This window comes from Musa acuminata, chromosome BXJ1-2 (assembly GCF_036884655.1).
Source record: "Musa acuminata AAA Group cultivar baxijiao chromosome BXJ1-2, Cavendish_Baxijiao_AAA, whole genome shotgun sequence".
Taxonomy (NCBI): domain Eukaryota; kingdom Viridiplantae; phylum Streptophyta; class Magnoliopsida; order Zingiberales; family Musaceae; genus Musa; species Musa acuminata.
In genome coordinates, this window is record NC_088328.1 from 31,374,852 (window position 1) to 31,399,358 (window position 24,507).

At 38.1% G+C, this 24,507-nt stretch overlaps 3 protein-coding genes across 6 annotated transcripts; 2 read left to right on the forward strand and 1 right to left on the reverse strand.

The window, feature by feature from the left end:
- Positions 1 to 989: 989 nt before the first annotated feature.
- LOC135609926 (uncharacterized) lies at positions 990 to 8,485 on the forward strand. 3 transcript variants are annotated; one of them, XM_065103738.1, is made up of 8 exons: positions 990 to 1,353; positions 2,870 to 2,936; positions 4,555 to 4,601; positions 5,719 to 5,760; positions 6,628 to 6,715; positions 7,425 to 7,558; positions 7,650 to 7,748; positions 7,975 to 8,485. In XM_065103738.1, exons 1-8 carry the CDS (start codon positions 1,132 to 1,134, stop codon positions 8,050 to 8,052), a joined length of 777 nt encoding a protein of 258 aa, XP_064959810.1. In that variant the 5' UTR covers positions 990 to 1,131; the 3' UTR covers positions 8,053 to 8,485. The 3 variants fall into 3 exon arrangements, with proteins under 3 accessions (XP_064959810.1, XP_064959817.1, XP_064959825.1); XM_065103745.1 differs by having other exon boundaries at positions 5,719 to 5,739; XM_065103753.1 differs by lacking the exon at positions 5,719 to 5,760.
- A 3,445-nt stretch (positions 8,486 to 11,930) lies between these two features.
- On the forward strand, positions 11,931 to 13,827 carry LOC103976598 (uncharacterized). Its single transcript, XM_065103762.1, has one exon. It carries the CDS (start codon positions 12,160 to 12,162, stop codon positions 13,762 to 13,764), a length of 1,605 nt encoding a protein of 534 aa, XP_064959834.1. The 5' UTR covers positions 11,931 to 12,159; the 3' UTR covers positions 13,765 to 13,827.
- A 770-nt stretch (positions 13,828 to 14,597) lies between these two features.
- On the reverse strand, positions 14,598 to 24,169 carry LOC103976509 (pyruvate kinase 1, cytosolic). 2 transcript variants are annotated; one of them, XM_009391735.3, is made up of 16 exons: positions 23,970 to 24,169; positions 23,764 to 23,860; positions 23,554 to 23,651; positions 23,098 to 23,253; positions 21,350 to 21,427; positions 21,034 to 21,165; positions 20,079 to 20,159; positions 19,829 to 19,900; positions 19,654 to 19,743; positions 17,955 to 18,099; positions 17,714 to 17,802; positions 16,713 to 16,808; positions 16,534 to 16,601; positions 16,331 to 16,430; positions 16,041 to 16,100; positions 14,598 to 14,958 (listed from the first exon to the last, which is right to left on the reverse strand). In XM_009391735.3, the coding sequence occupies exons 1-16, from the start codon at positions 24,036 to 24,038 to the stop codon at positions 14,806 to 14,808; spliced, it is 1,584 nt and encodes a 527-aa protein (XP_009390010.1). In that variant the 5' UTR covers positions 24,039 to 24,169; the 3' UTR covers positions 14,598 to 14,805. The 2 variants fall into 2 exon arrangements, with proteins under 2 accessions (XP_009390010.1, XP_064959845.1); XM_065103773.1 differs by lacking the exon at positions 16,331 to 16,430 and having other exon boundaries at positions 14,818 to 14,958; positions 23,970 to 24,168.
- Between the last annotated feature and the right edge of the window lie 338 nt (positions 24,170 to 24,507).

Sequence of the window (24,507 nt, forward strand, 5' to 3'; positions counted from 1 at the left end):
CTTGGATGCCCTTAATATGCTATCAACTCATCGGGTGGAGGACCCCAACAGATGTTGATGCTAGTAGTTGTCGAGTTGTCGAAAGTGGCTAAGGCGATAGCGTTGCTTCTCGGGCTAGCCGAGGTAGAAGCGGGGCAACAATCTCCATTATCCCAGCTGGTGCTTACATTTGCCTGGTAAGATTCAAGAATGATGAGTAGATGGTTTCGCACCAAAATGTTATGAAAAAATATCGTTAATATCTTTATTGGTACGATATCGCCATGATTCGTACACACAAAGTCATCCGAAGTTGAAAGCATATTTTCCCGAGTTATTACCTACACAAAGATGGGAGTAGAGAGAAGTTTCCCAAGCTGATCCCTTCAATGCTTAAGTTAGTATTGAAGTTCACTTATATGGCTTTAAGTTCTCTATATTCCTTACCTAGAGTTAAGGGTGTGTTTTTATACCTGATCTTGAGGAGATGAAATATCCCATAAAGACTTCACAAGAGAGGCGGTTTATAATTAACCCGAACTACCCCTTCGACTTCCGAGAATATTCCATACGAGAGTCAATTCATAAGCATCATGTGCTACCTTCAGACATTTAAGAATATTTTTATGAATATTCTGTAAGGATGATAGTTTAGTAATCGACTCGATACACTTTTATCGACACGATCAAACAAGTGTTAGATCGTTTGGGCCTTTTTAGCCTTTCGTGATGCTAGCATGACAGACGATGACTAACTGATGTATATTTCATATCATTTTTATATTTTCATGAATTGAAATTTTTTTTTCCTATGAGTGCTCACAGCATCAACTCTGATTTATTAACGAAAACAAAGAAATCACCTAAAATGTTATTCGTCTCACATTAAAATACATCATCGAAATTATTTTCGTCAGTATTTTTCTTTTTTAAGAAATTAAAAAATTAATTACATCAAATATTATATATATTTTTGGTACTCGGTTATAAAGTGACCCAAACCTGTTCCGGAAGCATCCCGATGTGGCCCCTGCGCGGATAGACTCTGTGACCGCTGCGCCGTGTCGTCTCGTTCCTCGGAGGCGAGCCACCGGACCGCCCACTGCTACGGCGCAGGTAGGGAATCCTCTGTGCGCAGGCGGCCCGGACGCCATGTCGGCTCCAGCCGTGGAAGGCTCGGCCGCGGCGGCCTTCCGCTCGGTGCTCGCCCGGGTCCATCAGGCAGCCGAGCGGTCCGGCAGGTCGCCGGAGCAGGTCAGAGTGGTGGCCGTCAGCAAGACGAAGCCCGCATCCCTCCTACGACAGGTCTACGACGCCGGCCACCGTTGCTTCGGCGAGAATTACGTCCAGGAGATCGTCGAGAAAGCCCCTCAGGTTCCGCCACTCTCTTCTCTTCTTAGTCGCCGCCGTGGATTTAGATCCTTGAATCTGTCTGATAAAGATCGGCTAGTATTGGCGAGCTTCGATTGAATGTTCGGAAGTCTCAAGACGTCAGTGTGGATAACGGATTGTGTGGGCATAAGATCGAAACCCTAAGTGCGTGATGTTAATTTATTTCATCCTTCCAATATCTTGATTAAAGTTCTAATCATTGTATGCTTTCAAATATCTAACTCTATCTATCGAGATTATGTTTTGTGAAGGCCGAGAACAGTGCTCGAGTAGGATGGTAGACGGTCCGATATCATCCATTTGGAGATAGAATGTCAGAAAAGCATGGTGACTGAAGAAAAGGTGGTCCATATTCGTGCATCGATAGAAATATGGGAATTTTGATGGATTAGCAGTGAGTTTTAATTATTCTATGCATGGTTGGTTGAATACCTAAACCGTCTGGAACAAGGAAGAGAACTTAAATTTGTAGCTCATGGAAATTCCATTGAGGTAGGAAAAGAGCAAGAGAAGTTAGTGGATGTGCAGAAAATTCTGTAGTGACATTGTTTGATCATAGAATGTCCGAAGATGTCCTATGAGCAAAGCACCATTCTTTGCAGCCAAGGATCATGGAAGCTTGAAAATGCTAGAATTTGATGAATTATTACATCTGTCTGATTTGACCTTTGGTCGTCAGTCTTTATCTAACAAGTATTTGCCAGGTCAAGAGAAACTTGATCTGTGACCTCACAGTTGAAAGGGAAAGCATAAATAATGCAGTGGTCCCAGTATAATGGACGGAACAATGTCAAGAATTTGATGCAGCATTTTTCTAATCTCAAAATGTGATGTAACTTTGTTGTATAAGTTGCATCACTAGGATGGTGTGATTGAGGCCACAACTAACTTTACTCATAATGGTGAAGCCCAGCAGTTATCTATCGTACACTTTCACATGGTAACACAGAACCACATAAAGAGATAATACAAGCCATGATTAGTTGTTCATGATGATTATTCTAACTCTAGCTACAAAGTTGCATACCTAAGATGATTTAGTTATTGTAACACCATGTTCAATACAGCCCAGATGAGCACTCAGTTTGATTAATAGATTCTTTGATGCAGTTGCTTATATTCACACATGATGGTTCCTTGAGGAGAAACATTCTTATAACTTGTGTTGCACATTCTATAATTACTTATTATTTGTTGAAGACCAATTACCAATAACTTCTGTGCAGATTCTGCATTTCTAACAAATGATACGAGATAAGGATAACATTAGCTTTTCCATGTTAACTTAATGGCAGATTATTCAACAGTTGATATGCTCCCTGATTACTTATTGCACTTATTTATGTCGATTAGATATTTTTAAATGTATATTCCTAGTGTTTTAGAGTAGGCAAATTCACATGCTTACATAAAAGAAAGTCTCATTTTATTGTTGGTAAATATTAACTGTTAAGTCATTTTCAGACATGAAAATTACAATGGTTTCATGCCTTTTCAGCTTCCTGTGGACATTGAGTGGCATTTCATTGGAAACTTGCAAAGAAACAAAGTCAAATCCCTTCTTGGTATTTTTCTAGAAACCATTGTTAAGTCTTTGGTTGGTTCATTCCATTAAGTTGGACTTTAGCTTCCTTTTCATATTGACTACTGAATTTTTTTTTCCAAATATAGGTGATGTACTACTGTCAAAAAATTTAATTTTATGATTCCACCATATTTTTGTCTTGCTTATTGTTTTTGTTTGTTTTGCATTAAACACTAGTTCAATAATAAAATTCTTTGATTGAATTATTGTTGTAAAATGTCTCACGTTTTACCTTTCATCTATGGTAAGGCAAGAAGAACCAAGTAGTACCTTCCAAAACATATAGATATAAAAACCCAATTTCTTTTAACAAAACAAACTATGAGAAAGAAACAAAGTATACTTAAGATTTTACTAAAGAAACAAAAAAGTTCAGGAGCTTCCTAAAGAGAACTTTCATGTGAATATACTAATCAATAAGGATTGGTATGTCACATATGATATACTACAACAATAAAGATGTAATGATTTAAATATCGGCTATATGGATCTTTTGCTGTCATTAAACTATGTAAAGGCATATTCTTAGTTAAACTAAGAGAATTTATCAAAATCTACACGGATTTGATATATCAAATGCTAAACCTGTACGGTGTGATATCGATGTGAGACCAATAAGATAACTTTTTTCAACATTCATTTTGCTTTTGAGGATTCTGAATGAATTTGGATCATCTATGATATATCTTATGATCACGCACATTATCTAAGACCATGATAATGTATGATGAGTATAGTATCTCAAGGAGAGATGGTATACGACAATTAGTCAACTAAGGACACATGTTTCAATTAAAAGTGATGCATCTTAACCTAATGATTCATAGACAATATATCAATTTTTTGAAGAAATGTGATCCCATCAAATAAACCTAAAACCACATCAATTGCCATCGTGGAGCATAAATTCTATTAGCACCAATATTTGGTTAAAAATTATGTCTGATATATTCTCAACGCTGACCTTATGTGATGATATTTTGTAAACCTTGCATCGTGAGAGCATCGGATTAGTTCCTATGATGTCTGATGGCTGGTGCATATGGATGAAGTAAGTAGCCCCACCCAAGCAATTAAATGGCTCTTGGACTGGCTGGCCAAAATAAGGCATAAATAATTGTCTCGTGCCTGACCTATATCCCCACCTATACCAATTATGCACCAACCTGATACGAACCCATATCATTTTGTACTGTTTTATCCCATCAAGAACGTGTTTTTGATAAGCATAGCAAAATGGTCTGTGTGATGATATCTTAGAATGTTATTTCTGTTCCTTGTGAATAGGCCATATGGAAGACCATTTTGCATGGAAGAATGTGGACTGGACTAATTTCTTGGATTCACATGTCATGCCAATTTGTGATTAAAGCTGATTGACATGCCAACATTTATGCAGTGAGCTCATTGTTGATTCATTTGATGAAATCTGTGAAATTTCTATATGATTTATGCTAAATGATACTGTATTATGTTACTTTGTGTTTAGTCAAAATAAACATGTTTCTTCTTTTAAGCTAACTCTGTGCTTGATAAATCCTATGCCTGTCTGTTGTCAATTGTGTTAATTCTTGATATAACCATTGTCCATAATGCAGCTGGTGTCCCAAATCTTCATATGATTGAGAGTGTAGATGATGTAAAGGTAATTTCAGTTTCATGATTCGTTCTTAAATGTGGCTGATGAGTGTGCTAACATTAATCAAATTTAGCAAATTTTTCTTTTTTTATATAGCCAATTCAAGTTCTAAGATTGTTCGGTGATTACTTAGCCTTGTTTCTAGACAGAAAATTTAAAAATAATCAAGGATTACCGTATCTTTAAGGTGAGTGCCATGTGCCTTCTATGGGTTTAAGAATTGCCTAAAGGATCAGATTTGTTGTGTTTATACTTACTGTTCTTGTATCATTTGATGATGCAATTTAAATGAGTCTTTTCACGATGCAAATATGTTTTGATTTCTTTATCTTTTAGTTTGCAAAGAATACAACAAGATGGCAATTATAAGCAAAGTCAACCGTTTTTTTGTAATGTATATAGACTAACAAATACTGATCATGCATAGATAATATACAAAGATGAGAGAATAATAGGTTTCAACATAGCACTTACCAATGACCACCTGCAATTGCTATGACTCTTAACTGCCAACTACCTTTGTCATAGAGAACCAACATCCTACATCAGAAATCAACTTTTCATTGAATGAAGAAAATCACAACTAAAATCCAATTCTCAATTCTCAAGATACCAAATTACATTACTAGGCAGCAATATCAAGCCCGGGGAACACAAAGGACAAATGATAGATCTAGTTCACAATGTCTCATATCTAAGTTTGTAACTATAAATCTGATCACAAGCCCAGCATGTAGATCAAGCAATTTTGCTCAGTTAGGTTTCATATTGCCAGTATTGTTAACATACACTACTGTACTGAATGGTAACCTATTGTGGTGTCAGTATTCTCAATGTCATTTCCTCCTCTTCTCATCTTCTTCCCCCTTTTATTTCTCAGTTTGGTTTTATTTTGGGAATAACGTTTTAGGACTGTTATCATGCCAAGTTCTACCAAATGGTTTACCTATTGCCGTGCCGGTATCCTCTCCACCCTTTTCCTACTTTTTCCTCCCCTTCTGCTTTCGCCTTCTTCTCTAGCAATAGCTTCTTTCCTCTCTTTCTTCATTTTTCTCCAAATTACTTCTTTTTTCGTCAGATTTCTCAAACAGCATGAGCTTAGAGCTTTTCTCTCTTGCTGCAGGACAACTTTCCTGAGAGGAAGGTTGGTTTTCTCCAAACTAAGGCAAATCTGAATCTTGTTACCACATTTATTACTTCTTTTTGTTTAAGAATATTTTCTTTTTGTGTGCTTAGATTAAGGCTAAAATTTCTCGTTTCAATCATGTCTTGTTGTTCAATTAAGGCTAGATGCCTAGATCTATGTATATTTCTTGCAGAATTATTGACAGCATCTGAATCATTCTTGCAATCAGAAAGTTTGTTCATCACAATAAATGAACAATAATTTGATGAGGATGATAAAATTTCTTCTCCATCTGATTGCGGTCTCTGTGAAGTCTGGAATGATGCTAGGGAGTTGAACAGTAGCATGTTTACCAACAACAGTGGTTATTAATATTCAACCATGTTATGTTGCAGACATGAACCCACCTCCCTTGGCAACAGTCATTCCTTTAGTAGTAGTAACCATGTTACTAATAGGATATCACTTGTATCATAAATAAGTAGTGTATTTGTAAGTTGACTAATATATCTGTGATGTATGGTTCATAATGCATATATCATTTATCATGTATCATGTATGATGTGCTAACAGTATGCATTGTTTCTAGTCTTTTACATGTGTTTTGATATATGATTCATGGTAGCTTATACGAATGTGTTGTGCCTTGTATTGGTGGGGGTTTTAGGGGAGAACTTATATTTAACTTACTGTATGACAATCAATAGTGATACCTGACTGAGATTTAAACCTATTTATCTTCAACTTTGAACCCTATAGCAAATGTTTTGTCTCAATCATTCTTATGTTTCCCACAACCACCATATTATATCTCTGCCAACAGAACTATCAGCAATTTAGCAATAAAGTTAAAGCTCTATCATCTTTAGCTATATGTAATATTGTGTCTTTCCATCTGAACGGCAGATTGCTAATCATGTTGATCGTGTGGTTGCTAGCTTGGGAAGGAAGCCTCTGAAGGTGTTGGTGCAAGTGAATACTAGTGGAGAAGAATGTAAGCAGTAAATATGCTAACTTCGACGATAACACTGCAACCAGTACAAATTCTGTTAACTTTCTATGGTTATTTATATTATAAGTTACTTGGTTGACTATATTGACTTTTTTAACCCTTGTTTTCTTCATAATATACACTCTACTATCATCTTCAGACCTCTTTGACTCAAATAGGAGCTCTTAATCATTTGACAACAGATGATATCCAATTGCTATAGTGTTCCTTTTGACATTCAATTTATTTATTAGCTGTGATGGGTCACCCAAATAACAATCTCCATCACAGGAGTATCTTCAATCTTAGCTTCAAGCAAGATTCTGTGTTTCTGGTTATCCATTATTGCTCACCAAAGGAAATAGTTATCTTGAACATAGTGAACAATAACTAAGGTTGATTTTTCCATCTTTTTTAGCATGTCAGAACATGTCAAGATGTTGGAAGCGTCATGGAAGTTTTTTGATGTAGATTTTTAAGGTTGTGTCTGACTGGGTGAAGGGCATCCAATTTGGTTGTTCAGACGACGTAGAGGATCATGATGCAAAGGACCTCCAACTTGATTGTTCAAAACTTTTAGAAAATTCATGATATCAGGACCCTTGACAATTAAATGGGCAAATAAGATTGTTCTTTGCTTCTATTTCTGACTTTTGTACTCAAATGGTGGTTTAGTAATCTATTCACTGAAAGACCTTCCATTATTTGGCAGCAAAATTTGGTGTTGATCCATCAGGCTGTGTCAATCTCGTGAGGCACGTGAAACTTGGGTGCCCAAATCTCATTTTCTCTGGTCTAATGACTATTGGCATGTTGGACTATTCGTCTACTCCAGAAAACTTTAAGGTACTGTTCTCAATTTAGCTTGCTATTCCGGAATTTATCCACACTGTTCATCACCTGTTCATCTGACGCTTGGTTACATGTCTGAGATCAGACACTATCAAATTGCAGGGCTGAGGTGTGTAAGGAGCTCGAAATACCAGAGGAGCAGTGTGAGCTGTCCATGGGGATGTCTGCTGACTTCGAGCAAGCTGTAAGTAATTACAAGTTTGAAAGTATATCCTACAGATTTAGACTAGCAATTTGGACACAGTGTTGGTTGTGCTAGAGAACCTAACTAATTCATTTTGATATGAAATTTCCTGTGGAACAAAACTGAGCCGCCTCATGTACATTACAAAAAGTCGGATCATATCTGAGTTTAGACCATTCTCATACTGCGTTATCTGAGCATGACATGTGTTTATGGATCTCTGCAGATTGAAATGGGCAGCACAAATGTTCGGATTGGGTCAACAATATTTGGAGTGCGAGAGTCCAAAAAGAAGGATGAATAAAAAGCCAATGAACATGGTCTTTTTTGCACAAGATCGGCTAAAATTTGCAGGCTTAAGCAGAATGCAAGCCTTGCTTTTGATCTTGCGCTCGCTCGGCAACCACGGTAATAAGTTATCAGTTCACTATGTATCTGTGGGGATCCTTCTGCCACAAATACGGAGTTTTTCAGAGTTTATGATAGTTTGCTCTATATATAAATATGGGTCAGGGATTTAAATCAATATTTAAAAAAAAAACTTCTTCCTAATTGAAGCTTACAGGATTTAAACTCTTCATATCGTGACTCCTGGAATTATCATCTTGTAGTAGTTAGTGTATGAGCAAAATGAATTATGTAGAAAGTGTGCATATTGAAAAGAGAGTTCGACTATGGATTAATTTTATATTATGCACAATGAAAAGAGTTGGATGAAATATTGGGTTTGATTGTTATTTTTTGTTGTTGTTGTTTTATTGTTAATTTGATAGTTTAAGTAAGCATTTACATCATGTCAAGTTTATAGTAAAGAGTATACGATTAAATCAATACTTAAATGATCGAGTGCAATCCAATTGGTCAACTTTGTCAACCCTATAAATATATGCAATAAATAATGTTACGCTAACTACGTAAGTATGTCAAACGGCATAGGTTATAATTATGTTAGGGTAATTTGTTAGTAGGATTCCGCTGTATATGAGTTCTATTTAATTGAAACTAGATATGAAAAATCTCATAAATACCTATTAAACATCGAATATTTGGTATCAAAATTTGTTCATAATATATGAGTTTCATTTAATTGAAACTAGAAATGAAAAATCCCATAAATACCTATTAAACATCTCACTCGGATATTCATAATTTTCGATACCAAAATTTACTCATAATATATGAGTTCTATTTAATTGAAATTAGAAATAAAAAATCTCATAAATATCTATTAAACATCTCACTCAGATATTCCTAATTGTCGGTATCTCATAATATATGAGTTCCATTTAATTTAAATTAGAAATAGAAAATCCCATAAATATTCCTAATTGTCGATACTTGGATATTCCTAATTGTCGATACCAAAATTTACTCATAATATATGAGTTCTATTTAATTGAAATTAGAAATAAAAAATTCCATAAATACCTATTAAACATCTCACTCAGATATTCCTAATTGTCGGTATCTCATAATATATGAGTTCCATTTAATTGAAATTAGAAATAGAAAATCCCATAAATATCTATTAAACATCTCACTCGGATATTCCTAATTTCCGATACCAAAATTTACTCATAATATATGAGTTCCATTTAATTGAAACTAGAAATGAAAAATCTCATAAATATCTATTAAACATCTCACTCGGATATTCCTAATTATCGGTACCAAAATTTGCTCATAATATATGAGTTCCATTTAATTAAAACTAGATATGAAAAATCTCATAAATACCTATTAAACATCTCACTGGGATATTTCTAATTGTCGATACCAAAATTTGATCATAATATATGAGTTCTATTTAATTGAAATTAAAAATAAAAAATCCCATAAATACCTATTAAACATCTCACTCGGATATTCCTAATTACCGGTATCAAAATTTGCTCATAATATATGAGTTCCATTTAATTGAAACTAGATATGAAAAATCCCATAAATACCTGTTAAACATCTCACTCGGATATTCCTAATTGTCGATACCAAAATTTGCTCATAATATATGTCTTGACTTTAAACTTGTTCCTAACGAGTAATTTACACCAAAAATAAAAATAAATAAATACTGATTTGACCATCAAACAATAATTAGATCAAATCAATTTAATTATATTATAAGCATTTTTTAATTTTTAAGTTTTCACTTTTTCTTACATAGAATTTTTTTTAATTCTCTCATAGTACTTAAAAAAAAAGAAGATAATATTATCCCCACATTCGCCTAATCCATCGTGGCTCCTTATCGCCACTTATCACCTTTGTCATATAATGGTTACCTCATCGCAAAGTCATCATTGTTGCTTTTGTTATGCAGGTGACACTATCTAATCTCTCACCCTTGCTTACTTTGCCTCCATCATGATCGGTGCCCTCAACCACCACCTTCATCCTCTCCCTCACTCTTACCTTATCCATCGTTATCGTCGTGCCGCCAAGGTCGCATCGCACTCGTTGGCCTCTTTCCCTTTCACCAAGGTTAACGATCGCAATTGAGGAAAGGGCCTTAGCGACTTGAGCGCAATTGATAAGAGCTTAAGTGGGGCCTCACAATGGCGATAACATAAAGGTAACGAGGCCTTGCATGGGGACGAAATCATTGAGGATGACAATAAGAGCCTTACTATCATGGACTTAACTAGTTTTACATAAGCATGCTGCAGCATGACTTAGTATTTTCGAAATCTCTTATGATCCTTTAAATAATTATTTTAGTAAACACGAGCAATGCAAATTACAAACAAATTTACAAACTCTAAATGAACGCACCATAAGGATCCAAGATGATCCGTTATGATCAAAAGTTTTCATAAATACTCACATAAACCACCATACTAACTCAAATGTCCATCTAATCATGTGCCACCCGAGTAGCTCCAGATGTATTAGTTGATATTTTATACCATTATATGAAATTAAAAAAATATTAAAAAATAACTGTCTAAATAAGTTATTTTTGAATAATTTTATCTTATACGATGATTGTATATAATATATGTTTATATGTTTAAAACGATCAAAAAATCAATTAAAATAAAATTATCAAATTTACTATATATCTGTTGTATGCTACTTAAGATATGAACAAAATTGAAAGATAAAAACATAATAAACATTATATCGATATCTTATTTATGGTTTTGTCCGTGATGACGGTGGAGATAGCCCTTAGCATTCGATGAGATAGAGATGATTCCGATGACACGAAGGTAGAGGTAATCTCGTATTTAAAAGAAAATAAAGAGGCACCGAATAAAACAAAAACAATAGTCAACGCAGAAATCCACCTCGCACGCACGTGTCTACCAACAAACACGTGGATTCCCACAACCACTACCGTCCGTCGGCGACGGCCTCCGGCAAATCTGTGGGCTGTTTTCCTTTTTGGACCCACCTTTTGTTTGACTCGGTCAAATATCTTTTGCTTGTAACTCACAGCCGCTCCATATCTTTTACATGATTCCACCATACTTAACACACACAACCAGCAACTATCTAACATTTTCCCAAAAAATCCAAAAAAAATATATTTTTGAATAAAATTATAGTATTTTGATTCATTAAAGTTATAGTATTCTAACATTTATTAGCTATTCGTGATGGCAGTTTCATCCTTGCGAAAATAGAGGGATCTGATCTGTAAACAGTCAAAATCTGATTTCTTTTCGAAAGATCATCCAAAAGAATATATTATCAGTATCATCATCATCATCATCATTTCTGCTATCATTTCAATGATGATGCATTGTACTGTAGATTAGAATAACAGACAGCGAGTAGAAGTCGTTTAGCTTTCTCATCGTTTCTCTTCATCTCTCCTCTTTCATAAAATGCTTCAGCTCTCCGGTTTTGGAGTAGTTCTTCAAGTCAACTTGCGGATTATGGTATGGCGGGGCTGCTAAGTCTGCATACTGTCAGTGTGACACCGAGCCGCACTACCTCTACCCACAGGAACACAGGAAACATGCAACCCTCCCTCTCTCTCTCTGAGGGAGGCAATACCGCTTACGTACGTACCCTTTGGCGAGCCAAAACCGGCGGCACCCACAGGTCTCCACACCCCGGACGAAGGCGAAGAGGCGGAGGAGACATCCGAAATCGCCACGGTAACCGTGGAGGCAGCACCACCCGGGATTGCATTTCTGCTCGTGGTTTTCCTCCACTTATTTATTCTTCGTCGCCATTAATTTATGTGAGGTCTTCGGTCGCGAGGGTTAGGAATAGCAGCAGCGACGTAGAAGTCGCGATGCTGCGTTAGCCGCAGCTCTTTCTGAGAAGGAAGACCAGCTGTATATTGGTGGTCCAATATCCTTCTGGCCCATGAAAAGGTAGAGCATAGCAGCTGTGGCAAAGAGATCTATCACGTAGCAGAGAGAGAGAGAGAGAGAGAGAGAGAGAGAGAGAGAGAATGGATGGAGGGAATGGCATTCCGGGAGGAATGCTACCGAGCAGCATGAGCTCGGGAGGATTGATGGGGCTGGATATGTCCCTCCACCCGCAACAGAAACAGAAACAGCAACAGATGCTTCATCACCAGCAGCAGCTGTATGCGCACCACATGTTGCCGTTCCAGGCGCCGGTGGGTAGTGATGATGACCACCAGGCGCAGTATGCCAATAGGCACGCCCAGTACGTGCAGGCGTTTGGCCAGGCCGTCCGGGGGAAACAGCAGCAGCCGGCCATGAGCTCCGAGGAGGAGGCCGGGTACGGGGAGGACGTGGAGGAGCAGGCTCGCCGCGGAGGGGTGTCGCAGCCGTCTCCGTCGACCTCGCCGTGGCAGCGGATGAAGTGGACCGACAACATGATCCGGCTCCTCATCAAGGTGGTCTACCGCGTGGGGGACGACGGCGGCGCAGCGGGGGAGGGGGAGCAGCAGGCCCACGTCGCGCTCGCCAAGGGCAAGAAGTCGGCGGCGGCGGCCGCCGCCGCCGCGTCAGCGTTGTTGCAGAAGAAGGGAAAGTGGAAGTCGGTGTCGCGGGCCATGATGGAGAATGGCTTCTGCGTGTCGCCGCAGCAGTGCGAGGACAAGTTCAACGACCTCAACAAGCGGTACAAGCGGGTGAACGACCTCCTGGGGAAGGGCACGGCCTGCCGGGTGGTCGAGAACCAGACGCTCCTCGACACCATGGACAACCTCTACCCCAAGGCCAAGGAGGAGGCCCGCAAGCTCCTCAATTCCAAGCACCTCTTCTTCCGCGAGATGTGCGCGTACCACCACGCCGGAGGAGCCTCCTCCTGCGCCGCCCCTCCCCCTCCGCAGATACCGCCACCACATCCTCCAGATCAGCAGCAGCAGATCTGCTTCCACCACCCACCGCCTGCCGCAGCGCCCCCGGCCAAGCTTCCCGGAGATAGCAGAGGAAGAGGAACCTTCGCTGAAGAGGAGGGCATGGCGGAAGAGGCGGACGATGACGACGACGTGGACAGCGAGGAGGACGAGGACGATTACGAGGAAGAGGAGGACGACGACATGGAGCGTCACGGCCATAAGCGCCACTGTCACCATCACCAGCAGCAGCCCAAGAACGAGGAGGGTGAAGAGGACGAGGACAGTAAGGGATTCACGGCGGGTGCCAAGAGGCTCAAGAGGGCTTCCTCCCAGATGTCGGCGTCGCCGCCGCACTCGCTGACGTTGTCGTCATCCAGCTCCATACAGCAGCTGCGCTCCGAGATGATGGCGGTGTCGGGCGGAGGGGAGCAGCAGCAGCAGCAGTGGCTGAGGAGTAAGGCAACGGAGCTGGAGGAGCAGCGGGTGGCGTACCAAGGCCGGGCCTTCCAGCTCGAGCGGCAGCGCTTCAAGTGGCTCCGCTTCAGCTCCAACAAGGAGCGGGAGATGGAGCGCATGAAGCTCGACAACGAGCGCCTCCGCCTCGAGAACGACCGCATGCTGCTGCTCCTCCGGCAAAAGGAGTTGGAACTAGTACACGGCGGCGGAGCGCTCTCCACCGTCACCGTAATCTCTGTACAGCAGCAGCATATATCGAATGCTGATCACGCTGCCGTCGGCAATTGACGTGTACTAGTTCTTTTCTCTCAATGTTCTGTAGTTTTCTCTCAATTAAAGCTAATTTGAACTTTTTGGTGGTGTAATAGAACGGAGGAGTCAAGAGAGACACAACAAAGAATGCTGAGCTCCATGGCATTGAATTCTCTGAAAAATCAACTAAAACATAGTTCTTAAAATGTTTGGAAACAGAAACTCTTCGATTCTCGGACAGTCCCAAACATAAAGTTAAGGATTCATAGCTATCATATTCCAAGATTAAGAATCATTGAATACCTCATATACATCCACTTGAAGGAGGAGATGTGATCACATAACTCATTTCTAAGAACAGGGGAGAAGAACAATTCAGAACCACAAAAATAACATTATGGAACATAACTCATTCCTAAGAACAGGGGAGAAACACAATTCAGATCCAAAAAAATAACATTATGGAACATAACTCATTCCTAAGAACAGGGGAGAAACACAATTCAGATCCAAAATAACATTGTGGAACAGATTTATATAGTAATTGATTACTTCCACAACCCAAAAGCTTAAAACTACTTAAATTAAGAGCCAACATAACCCAACTCTTAAATCATTTAACCATCTCTAAGCTAATGTCATCCAGGATCTTCTTTTTTATTTCAATAAAGAATACACCAAGTGTGCGTTCTCAGTTGACAACCGCAGAGAATGAATCAGTGACCAAAGGTGGTAGTCACATTTGTCTCTGACAAGAATATTGTAAGGCAATGGATTAAACCATCTCAGAAAAATGTTACCAGATAACTTCAATCTGCAACAATCTCTATCTCAGAGAGGAGATTGTCGCAATATTACAGCAAAAAAACAGTGGAATTTCTCAATTGCATACACCTTAAATGCAACTTGTATACTGGTTTTCGCAAACCTAACGAGCATACCAATTTAAAACTCTTACCAACTATAGATATAGTTGGATAAATTGTGTTTTCTTTGGTGAACTCTCAAAAACAAAAAAGACAAAATTAGTGATAGCTCACTGCCAGCGCACTGGAAGTTTGACAGGGAAACAGCTCTTTAATCCTCTAACTCGATGATCTTCACGACGGAAGCATCCCCTACTTTCTGGCACACCACGACTCGATCATGAGGCATGATCAGACCAGAGGCCTTGACGTGATCGAGTGCAACCTTCAGAACTGACTCATTGGTGGCACTAGTTGACTCAGCCTGCACAAGTACAAGTCATAAGTCTGCATTGTTTAACAACAAATTTAAGCATGTTAGAGGAAAGAAAGGGACCAGTGAGGTTTAAGAAGCAAATGGGATTATAATTTACCCAGAAAATAAACATATTTATTGTTCCAATCAGAACAATTGTCCCACAACTATAAGCTTCATTAAATCCATTATGATAATATTGCCTCCTTATTTTAAGATCATTTTGATCAGAACTGATTAGTTATTCACCATGTTTCCCCTCTCAAGCAGCAATTGATTATAAATTGTACAATCCCTTTATCTTATGATCTTAAAAAAATTGCAGACATTATATATATATATATATATATATATATATATATATATATATATATATATATATATAATGTGTGTGTGTGTGTGTTATATATGTATGGGAACCATGGTGAATTATGGATTATCTCCCATTAGATTTATGATTTAGGTAAGCGTTAATAGCACTTTATCTTCCTAGACAGGATATCAATGACTGCAACATAATAATTTTGCCCCCAACAACTTGAGGCAAATTTGTGAAGAACCAAAATTTTATTGATTGGAAGATTCCGAGTTCATTAGCTCTATCAATCATTGCCCAGCTTGATTACCCTATCACAATAAAGTATATCCCATGAAACCCGTTCTTCCCACCCATGAAACCCTTCCTAGCTAGCATCTGTCACTTGCTCCTAAGCCTAGTAAACTAATCTGGATGCACTTCAGCCACATCATCTATAACATCTGGATTATCATGATCTAACATGCAGCATATCCTACAATTAAAGCATCAAATTTGTTATTTCCAGCACTAACATTTAAAGGTTCTGGTGAATTAAAGAAATATAATCCTCAGAGATGAGCTCAAATCCTTCCTCTGAATAAGTAAAACACCAAATCTTTTGGGTGGAGGGATGCCAATTTGATTAGATGACTCATAGGGGGAAAAATGAAAGATATCTTAGAAAAGATTCACACAGAATTTTTTTAGGAAAAACTGCACCATTCCACACTACCATATATACAAGGAATAACTTAAAGCTTGTAAGAAACTAATAAGAGGTAAAAGTACTTACAGGATGACGGGGATCAGCAAGCATGGGAAAAAGGCCTCTAACTATGAGAGATTGTCTAGCCTGCCAATGTTTAGCTTACATTAGTGTAGGTTCAATCGTACATACCAATGAGTAACCAGTAACCATACACAGTACTTAAAGAAAGTAACGGTAAAAAAGTTCATGTCAAAAGGACATAGAAATATTACTGTATTAACTGAAAATCAAAGACGAAAACCAGATCATCAAATATTATTATTGCAAATCATCTCAATGACTTAGTGACTCAGGCATGGTCGAATTAAACATACTTCAAAAGCACCACTGAAACTCCACCGAAGTTGGTTTGTTTTAAGCTGAGGGATGACCACAGATAGTACAGGCATGGTGGGCCTATATTTAGCAATTAATCTACACAAAGAACAAAGTAAATCCAATACAAGTCAGAAACTTTTGGCATGTGCCTGCAAACAGATGCTACAACATGTGAATCGAGTCCCAACTAAGGTGGCACCTTGCAGCTTTTCCAGATGAAGTGAAACAAATTATCACAGAAGCCTTGACTTTAATGGCCGCACGTACCTATAGAAAATCATCACATAACAATTTTTTTATAATAGCTTCAAGATGAATAAATTTCTTTGGATAGTAGTTGATTATTCTTGGATCAAGAAAGGGACGGTAGAAACATACAGCTGATGAAGCAATGGACTCCAGATGGGTCATTGGTTCGCCAACATATTTCATAGCTTTCTTGAAGTACAAATCCTGGTTGTAAACTTTCTCTGCCTGCAAAAGTGGTTTTATGATGATCAAAGGAAGAAAAAGTGAAGAGGTTTGTGGATCCAGAGATGCCTATTTTAAAAGTTAGGGGACAATTGCCCCCGCAGATCAATGTGGATCAAACACTGGATTCATTAAACTCTTCACCACACATAGATGCACACATACTAAGAAAATTTTTACCATCACAATTTGTAATTACCTCAAACACAACATTATAGCTCATATAACATAAACAGAATAAGAAAGGTGTATGACTGCCAACAAGAACATAGAAGATGGATGTTGGATGGGCAAAATTAATATACATATAATCTTTTTGTGTGCTACACAACAACCATTTGTTTATATTCAATAACAAGATTTATAGTGGTTTTCTTTCTGTAGTTCACCCAAGCATGTAAAATCTTTTCCAAGCACAGAAATCTGATCATAAATCTCCATACTAATTTTGTCATTAACAACATAAAAAGGACAATAGTGGCATTCAAGATTTGTATTAAGTAGCCACTTACAAAACACATATAGCAGTAAGATGAGAAAGAAGGCTGCATATCAAAAGCTTCTTTTGTCATTTAAACTTCTCATATAGTTTATAGCAAGGTTCGCCGTACCGTACCGTACCGGCATTTCGATCCGGGCTCGGTACCGGTACGGTACGGTATACCGCTCGGTACACCCAGGTGTACCGAGCACTGTAGCACTCAGTGCTACAGTGCTCGGTACGGGCGGACCGATACAGGGCGGTCCACGTACCGCTAGCCTGTCGGACCGGTACGTACCGCCCGTACCGGGCGGTACAGTCCGGTACAGCAAACCTTGGTTTATAGAACTTCCATAATTGCAACCTCGGTCTTAACAATCAAAACGTTCAAAATGATCTTATGCAAGGAATATGAAGGAAGGCTCACCTCATAACAGATTCTACCCACAGTAGAAATGGTCTCAACAGGATACAATCCTCGAAGAGTTTCAGCACCCAGAAGGATTGCATCACTTCCTGGAAAAAATCAAAATTGTTGAAAATTTGTTTGGAATAAGTCCATGAAACAAATTAACAAATGCATGCATCTTAAACTATAAACTGGACAATACTTGGCCATTGACTAAACAATTTAGGACAATTAATTTCCTCTAGCAAAAGAATATTACCATCAAGTATTGCATTCGCCACATCAGTTGCTTCTGCACGAGTAGGTCTCAAATTGCCGGTCATACTATCAACCACACGAGTGATGACTGCAGGCTTTCCAGCCATGTTACACTTGTAGACAGCAGCCTTTTGGAACAAAAACACCTGCAGACAAATCTCAGAAATTAGCATCAACCAAATTAGTGAAGTAGCATAGATAAGAAACAGATAGTTTTTTTCTTTTTTTGAGAGAACAAAAGAGAAAATAAATGACTAGATGATACTCTCCAGCTGCAATCTTGAATGATCATTAAGTCAAACACGATCACCAAGAAGCACAAAAATTTCTGCAGTTCTTCCCACTTCTCTTCTTGTTTAACAACTTCACAACTAACCATTTTTGTCCTAAAATAGACTACTGAAAAGACTGTTGCTTTGGATGTTACCAGGTATGCTCTTAATAAAATTGATGGAGTATACACTCATCAATTACCTCCTGAATATTAATGCATTCATCTAAATTGACTCAAAGCTGTGAGTTGCATCAGAAGAATTCACCCTTGACATAAGTGGGACATAAGTAAACTCATCTTGCTTCAGATACCTATTATTTACATATTTGCTTAACATTATTGACATAACTATTATCATATTCATGATTACCAAACATTCGTGATATCACAAAGACATGTCAAAGTTTGTAGTTTACATGTGTAAAAACCATGGTACCAAAATAAGTTCTCTAAACTAGTAAATTCAAAATTGGAGAACGTGACGAATTGGAAATGAGAACTAATAGGGTCTGTATATGTTGATGAACAATCAGAATCCCAAATCTTTTTTAGAAAAAGAGAAAAGGATACACTATCTTCACATTAACTAACCAAACAACACATCAAGGACCTCTATGGGATGCAAAGAGTCCATATTTGTCAAAGCAAGACATAACTATGAGAAAATAATCAGAATTTTGAGTCGAAGTTCTCACGTCAGTAAAATATCTCACTAATTGGAGCCCCAACCAGGTGCCATCATAATGGTTGGTTCTCCTCTGTCTTGAAAAGGTTATGAGTTCATATCCTTGAGGAAGTTGTACCCAAGTATTTCAACGAAGAAGTTTTCTAGGTGCAGGATCACCCTTTCTGCGACTCTCTAATTAAAACTCAGTTGTAACAATCAAAGCATTTGATTGAACAATAGACAAACTCGCATAGCTTGCCACAATCAGACACAAAAACATGGATTTCGAACAGCATATATAAACGTAGATGGGAGTGCTCATGCCTTGGAATCAAAATAATGTATCAACATGCTTAAATACATGGACAACCATATCTACATTTCTTCATGAGGTTTCAACATCCTGTACGATGCTCACATAGCTATGTTACATATGCCTAAGAATACACAGGCAGAACTTCAACAAATTATTTTGCAATTATGGATCCAGAAAGAAAAGAAAACAATTTGAAGTTTAATAATCAAGAATTAACAAGGTAAAAAAACCCATACAAAATGCAATAAACTAACCTTTTTAACCTCATTGAAGTTAATTAATTAGACATGTAATTAGTGTGTTACATGCAATTAAATTTTGCATGTAAACATAATAATTGGTTAGCAGTAACTACAATACTACCCACAGTATAAGGAATGTCAGTAAGTGCAACAATTAGATAGCAATAAGTGCATCAACACTAGCCACAATAAGAACGCAACCTTCTCAGGAGGGAGATCGACTCCAAGATTCCCACGTGACAGAATGATGCCATCTGCTTCTTGTAGAATTTCATCAAAGTGGGTAAGACCCTGCAACAAATGAGCAATCCTACTCACAACTTGGAGATTTTTAATGTAAATGTTATAATTATCTTGATTCTTATTTGCAGCTAACCTCTATGTTATCAATTTTTGCAAATATTTGAGTTTGGTGGAGATCACCTAACTTTGAGAGGAATTCCCGAGCCTGCAATCAATAACAACATTTGAGGTGCCAGAATATTTTTAGATAAATGAAAAGAAGAGCATCAGAACAGGCACAATGAATTGCAAAAGGAAAGGTGGGATTAAATACTTTGATGCACCATAAGAGTGAATATTAAGAAGAGAAACAAAAGGTAATAAATGTGAATGAAATAGCTTACTTTCCGAACATCTTCTGCATGCCTTGTATAAGATAAAGAAAGAAAATCAATTTTGTTGCGAACACCCCATGTGGTTATCACCTGAAATATAGACCATACAGTGAATGGAACCCAAAGCTTCTTAAATAAACATGAGACAGAACAAGGTCATCCAGAAGAAAATTTTTGTACAAGCAAACCACTACCTGAATTGCTTAAACAATAGTATGTAACTCTCGAGGACTATAATAACTCCTTAATTGAGGGTGGAGTACAACAGACATGTTGCTTTTTCAATATGCTTGTAAGACAATAAATAAATAAATAATCAACAGCAGCAATCAAGAGAACAGCAGACAAAGTTAACTAGGCAATCTGTCGCCATGTAGTTCAATCTAGTTGAGCACAAGTTCAACCTTGTTGCATGGTTAACTATTGTAACCAATCTGGGATAAGCAACTAGCAAAACCAAACAAACAAAAAATTCTCATGCAAAGGATTACCACTAATAATCATACAAATGTGAGAACATTATACCACCAGCTATATGCATTATTCTAGGAATGGAAAAACCTACATTAAGGGGCCAATAGAAATCAAGTAGACAAAATAATTGGGACCTAAATGCTACTAGATACACCTCCTCTGCTAAGTGTCAAGGGATCTTAAATTTATTGGGGGAAATCATGACTACAAAAGCAAGTCATTTTAATAGAAGAATGCCAATTCCATTCCAAACCCATCTGCAACCCATCTTCTTTATCACTGCTTGTATATATTTTCCATTTCTCATGCAACCATTCTTTGAAGAAAGCTTCACCATTACTGTTGCTTATAGTTGCTCTATAAAGCATGTTAAGATTTACATAGTAGAATCAATCAATGGGTGAACGAGTTCTTCACATGACAGATACCAGAAGAACTTTTATTGATCTTCCAGCAATTTTGATTGGTATAATGCAGGTTTTTAGCTTACATTTTTATCAGCTTCAGTAAGTGTTGGCAAATCAATATGGATTTGAGAGATATGCAGAGTGAAGAGTGACCCAGCCAGAGTAGCAGAGTTTTTAATTATGCAGACTACATCATCCCCCTTCAACTCAGCAACCTGCAGAGACATTCAAAGAAAAAGAAGCCAGCTGTCATAAAACACTCGTTAATAAAAGCAACCAAGATAACAAATCTTCACAAGCTTAGAATATTAGATATAAAAAATTCTTTTCAAGATTACTATTGCAAACCATGCAATATTTTATCCCTTCAACAGATCAGACAAGCCTCCAAAGCCATACCTCCAACCAAACAGAAGTAGTTTCACTTCCAGTGAACAAGTATTGGCCAATAAAAATTGTGTCTCCCGGCTTCACGGACTGCAAAAAGTATAAAGCTTGTCACTTAAAGCGCAGCTATGCTTGTTACAAATTTTGACCTCAAATCTCAACTATGCTATATTATTGATTCAATGAACAAAATAAATCGTTGGAACTCAACAACTACAGTGACCTTGAAAGGTTATTATGTTATAAAGAATATTGTAATCAAAGAAGCTAGGAAATATGTACACATGTTATATCTCTTTCTACTATTTCTAATAAACTCCTTTTTGGCCTTGCCTTATCTATCCTCGTATCGCTAATCCCAATTGAGTCAACTCGTCTGGTACATAACTAGGTATCCTTTGGATAAATTCTTTTGATTAAATCAACACGATGAAAATTTAAGACGACGTAGTATATTTTTGTTAGAATGGTTACAAAACAGACTAAAGTATATGTCAGTAAATTACGAAAATATAAGTCAAAAAATTAAATACATTGTAAAAAAACTTTAAAATTGTGCATATATGGAAGAACAAAGATTCAAGGCCAGTGGGAAAGTAACAATAACAACAAAACCATATGTTCTAACTATTTGGTGTCGACTACATGAATCTTTTGTCACCATTGAGATCTGTAAAAAATCATATGTTTAGTTAAGTTCAAAATACTTAAATATTTATTTATAATTTCTATCAAGATCATTTTAGATTTTCCTAAACTCTTCTCGTACTACTAATATTAATTATTTCATCTCTTCTTATTACCACATCCAAAAGTCTCCTCAGCATATGCTCATACTATCTTAAACGATTTTCTCTCATTTTATTCTCCATCGATGTGATACCTAATTGTTCACAATAAAAGTATTTTTTTCTTATCTTTCCTAGTAACTCCATACCTTCATCTCAACATTCTCATCTCGACAACACAAACATTTTGTATATGATTTTTCTTAACTGCCCAACACTCAAATACATAAAGTATTGTTAGTTTCACAATTATCTTATAAAATTTTTCTTTTAATCACAAAGATATCCGATGATCACACAAGATTCCTGATACCCTCATTTTAATCAATCTTATTTTTACTCTATGAATAATATCTTTATTGATCTCTTCATCTTGTTGAATAAATGATCCAAGATACCTAAAACATTTACTTAAAAGTATTTCTTGTCCATTCAATTTAACTATATTCTCTTGTCGAATTTTAGAATCACTAAATTACATTTTATATATTCAGTTTTAATCCTACTTAATCTAAACCTTTAATTTTTAAGGCTTGCCTCCATAGCTCAAGTATTCTAAATACTTATCTAAATTCTAACTTTCAGTAATGGAAGACAACTAAAAATGATCACACAAGATGGCAATACAATTTTTGGACACAAATATGTTCAAGTATTCTAAATAACTCTTGGTAAAAGACATGAGGACCATTCTTTTTGCATCACCTTTGGTCATCACAATTGAGTAGCTAGTGGTTTGGTTTAAAACAGCATCGAACAGAGCAAGTGAAGAAAAACAAAGAAATGTTAAGTTGGGTAACGAAGGAGCAAGAATAGTGAAATAAGTCGAGAGGTACTCATTTAGACAAAATATACAAGCAAGAATACTCGACCATATCAAGTTATGCATGAAGCACAAGAAGAGTCAAGAGAGAACACCATTGATAGCAGAGTGCAAAGGATGAGCATGCTATGAAGAAGGAAATTGCTTGCCTTTGATAATCCAATAAAGTTTATAGGCAACAGATCTGATGAAGCTTCTTGCTCCTGATCCGGTGTCAGAACAACATGACTATCAGCCACGAGTGAGATGGCTTTCTCACTTTTGTTCACCACCTGCAACTCTGGACCCACTGTATCCAACATGACCTGGGAAACAACAAAAAGTTCATGTTTTTTTACACCCCCTTCCAAAAAAGAATGCATTAAACATTAGAAAATGGTTAGTGACACGAGAACTTGGGGATAGAGTCTCATAATAAGTAGAAAGAGATAGCCGAAATAAGTTATCAACCCAAGTTTTGGGAACTACAGCAATTTTGGCAGCTCAATATCTTGTATCAATAGTACGTGAAATATGAAACACTTCAAGTGTTTCCATCAAACACTAGTAGGGCTTTTACCCACCGCAAAAAAACAAAGAACGTATGGCGGATAAGCACGACTTACGGCGCACAACTTTTTGGTGCCCTTGATAGCTGCTTTGAGATTTTCCAGGGTCTCCTGGTGATAGTCGACGTCCCCCCACGAGAAGTCGAACCGTGCCACTGCCACAAAAGGATCTCATCAAGTCCATGGACCAAACCCAAGTGCCGATTGAAGCAATACATCAAATACCGAGACGGGCATCACGTAAGATGGAAAGAACACGAGGCTTACCCGACATCCCGGCCTTTAGGCAGGCGGAGATCACCTCCACGGACCGGGACTTGGGGCCGAGCGTCCCCACGATCTTGGTCATGGCAGGAAAGAAACTCTGGAGTGTCAAAAAGGAATAGAAGGATCAGGATCAAACACAGGTTTTGATCGACTTAGTTCCAATATCTTTTACGGATCATATTGGAAGGAGGAGGAGGAGGACGTACCGGCTTCGATGGCTGGAGAATGGAGACCATTCTGATGGGCTCTTCCAAGAGAAGGTTCGTCGAATGCATCTTTCTTTGTTAATCGGAGCTCGCAGGAGGTCGAGTTCGCTCGGAGACGTAGAGAAGAGAAAACACTCGGCAGCAGCGCCAGGGGGGTGCCCTCCTTTTAATGCTGTTCGCCCACTACGCCTTCGCCTTTCCCCCTGACCCAATTCCCGCCGATATATATTATTCTATGGGTCGACCGTGGGATGCACGCCGCTTGCCCCGCCCCGCCCATCTTTGGAATATGCCGACTTTCTATACCCGAGCGTTGTGAAGGTCGTGCCATTAACGCAAACACCTCATGAGCCATCATGATTAGACCGCGGAGCTCGATTCGACGGGCTTCGGAGGTAAAAATCCAGCGGCAGCGCGCGCGGCTTGTTCGGCCGCGTGGTGGGCACCCGTACTGGCATTTTGCCGACGGTAACCGAGAACGGTGGGCGAAGGGTGAGCAAAACCGTGGGGGGATGCTCTCGCGCCTCGGCTTCTGCCC

What these genes read in the sequence shown, in the direction of transcription:
- LOC135609926 (XM_065103738.1), top strand. Translation starts at nt 1,132, where the DNA reads ATGTCGGCTCCAGCCGTGGAAGGCTCGGCCGCGGCGGCCTTCCGCTCG. An exon ending in TCGTCGAGAAAGCCCCTCAG is followed by an intron (nt 1,354 to 2,869) that starts GTTCCGCCACTC and finishes ATGCCTTTTCAG; the next exon opens with CTTCCTGTGGACATTGAGTG. An exon ending in CAAAGTCAAATCCCTTCTTG is followed by an intron (nt 2,937 to 4,554) that starts GTATTTTTCTAG and finishes TCCATAATGCAG; the next exon opens with CTGGTGTCCCAAATCTTCAT.
- LOC103976598 (XM_065103762.1), top strand. Translation starts at nt 12,160, where the DNA reads ATGGATGGAGGGAATGGCATTCCGGGAGGAATGCTACCGAGCAGCATG.
- LOC103976509 (XM_009391735.3), bottom strand. Translation starts at nt 24,038, where the DNA reads ATGCATTCGACGAACCTTCTCTTGGAAGAGCCCATCAGAATGGTCTCC. An exon ending in ATGCAGAAGATGTTCGGAAA is followed by an intron (nt 19,901 to 20,078) that starts GTAAGCTATTTC and finishes TATTGATTGCAG; the next exon opens with GCTCGGGAATTCCTCTCAAA. An exon ending in GGCGAATGCAATACTTGATG is followed by an intron (nt 17,803 to 17,954) that starts GTAATATTCTTT and finishes GATTTTTTCCAG; the next exon opens with GAAGTGATGCAATCCTTCTG.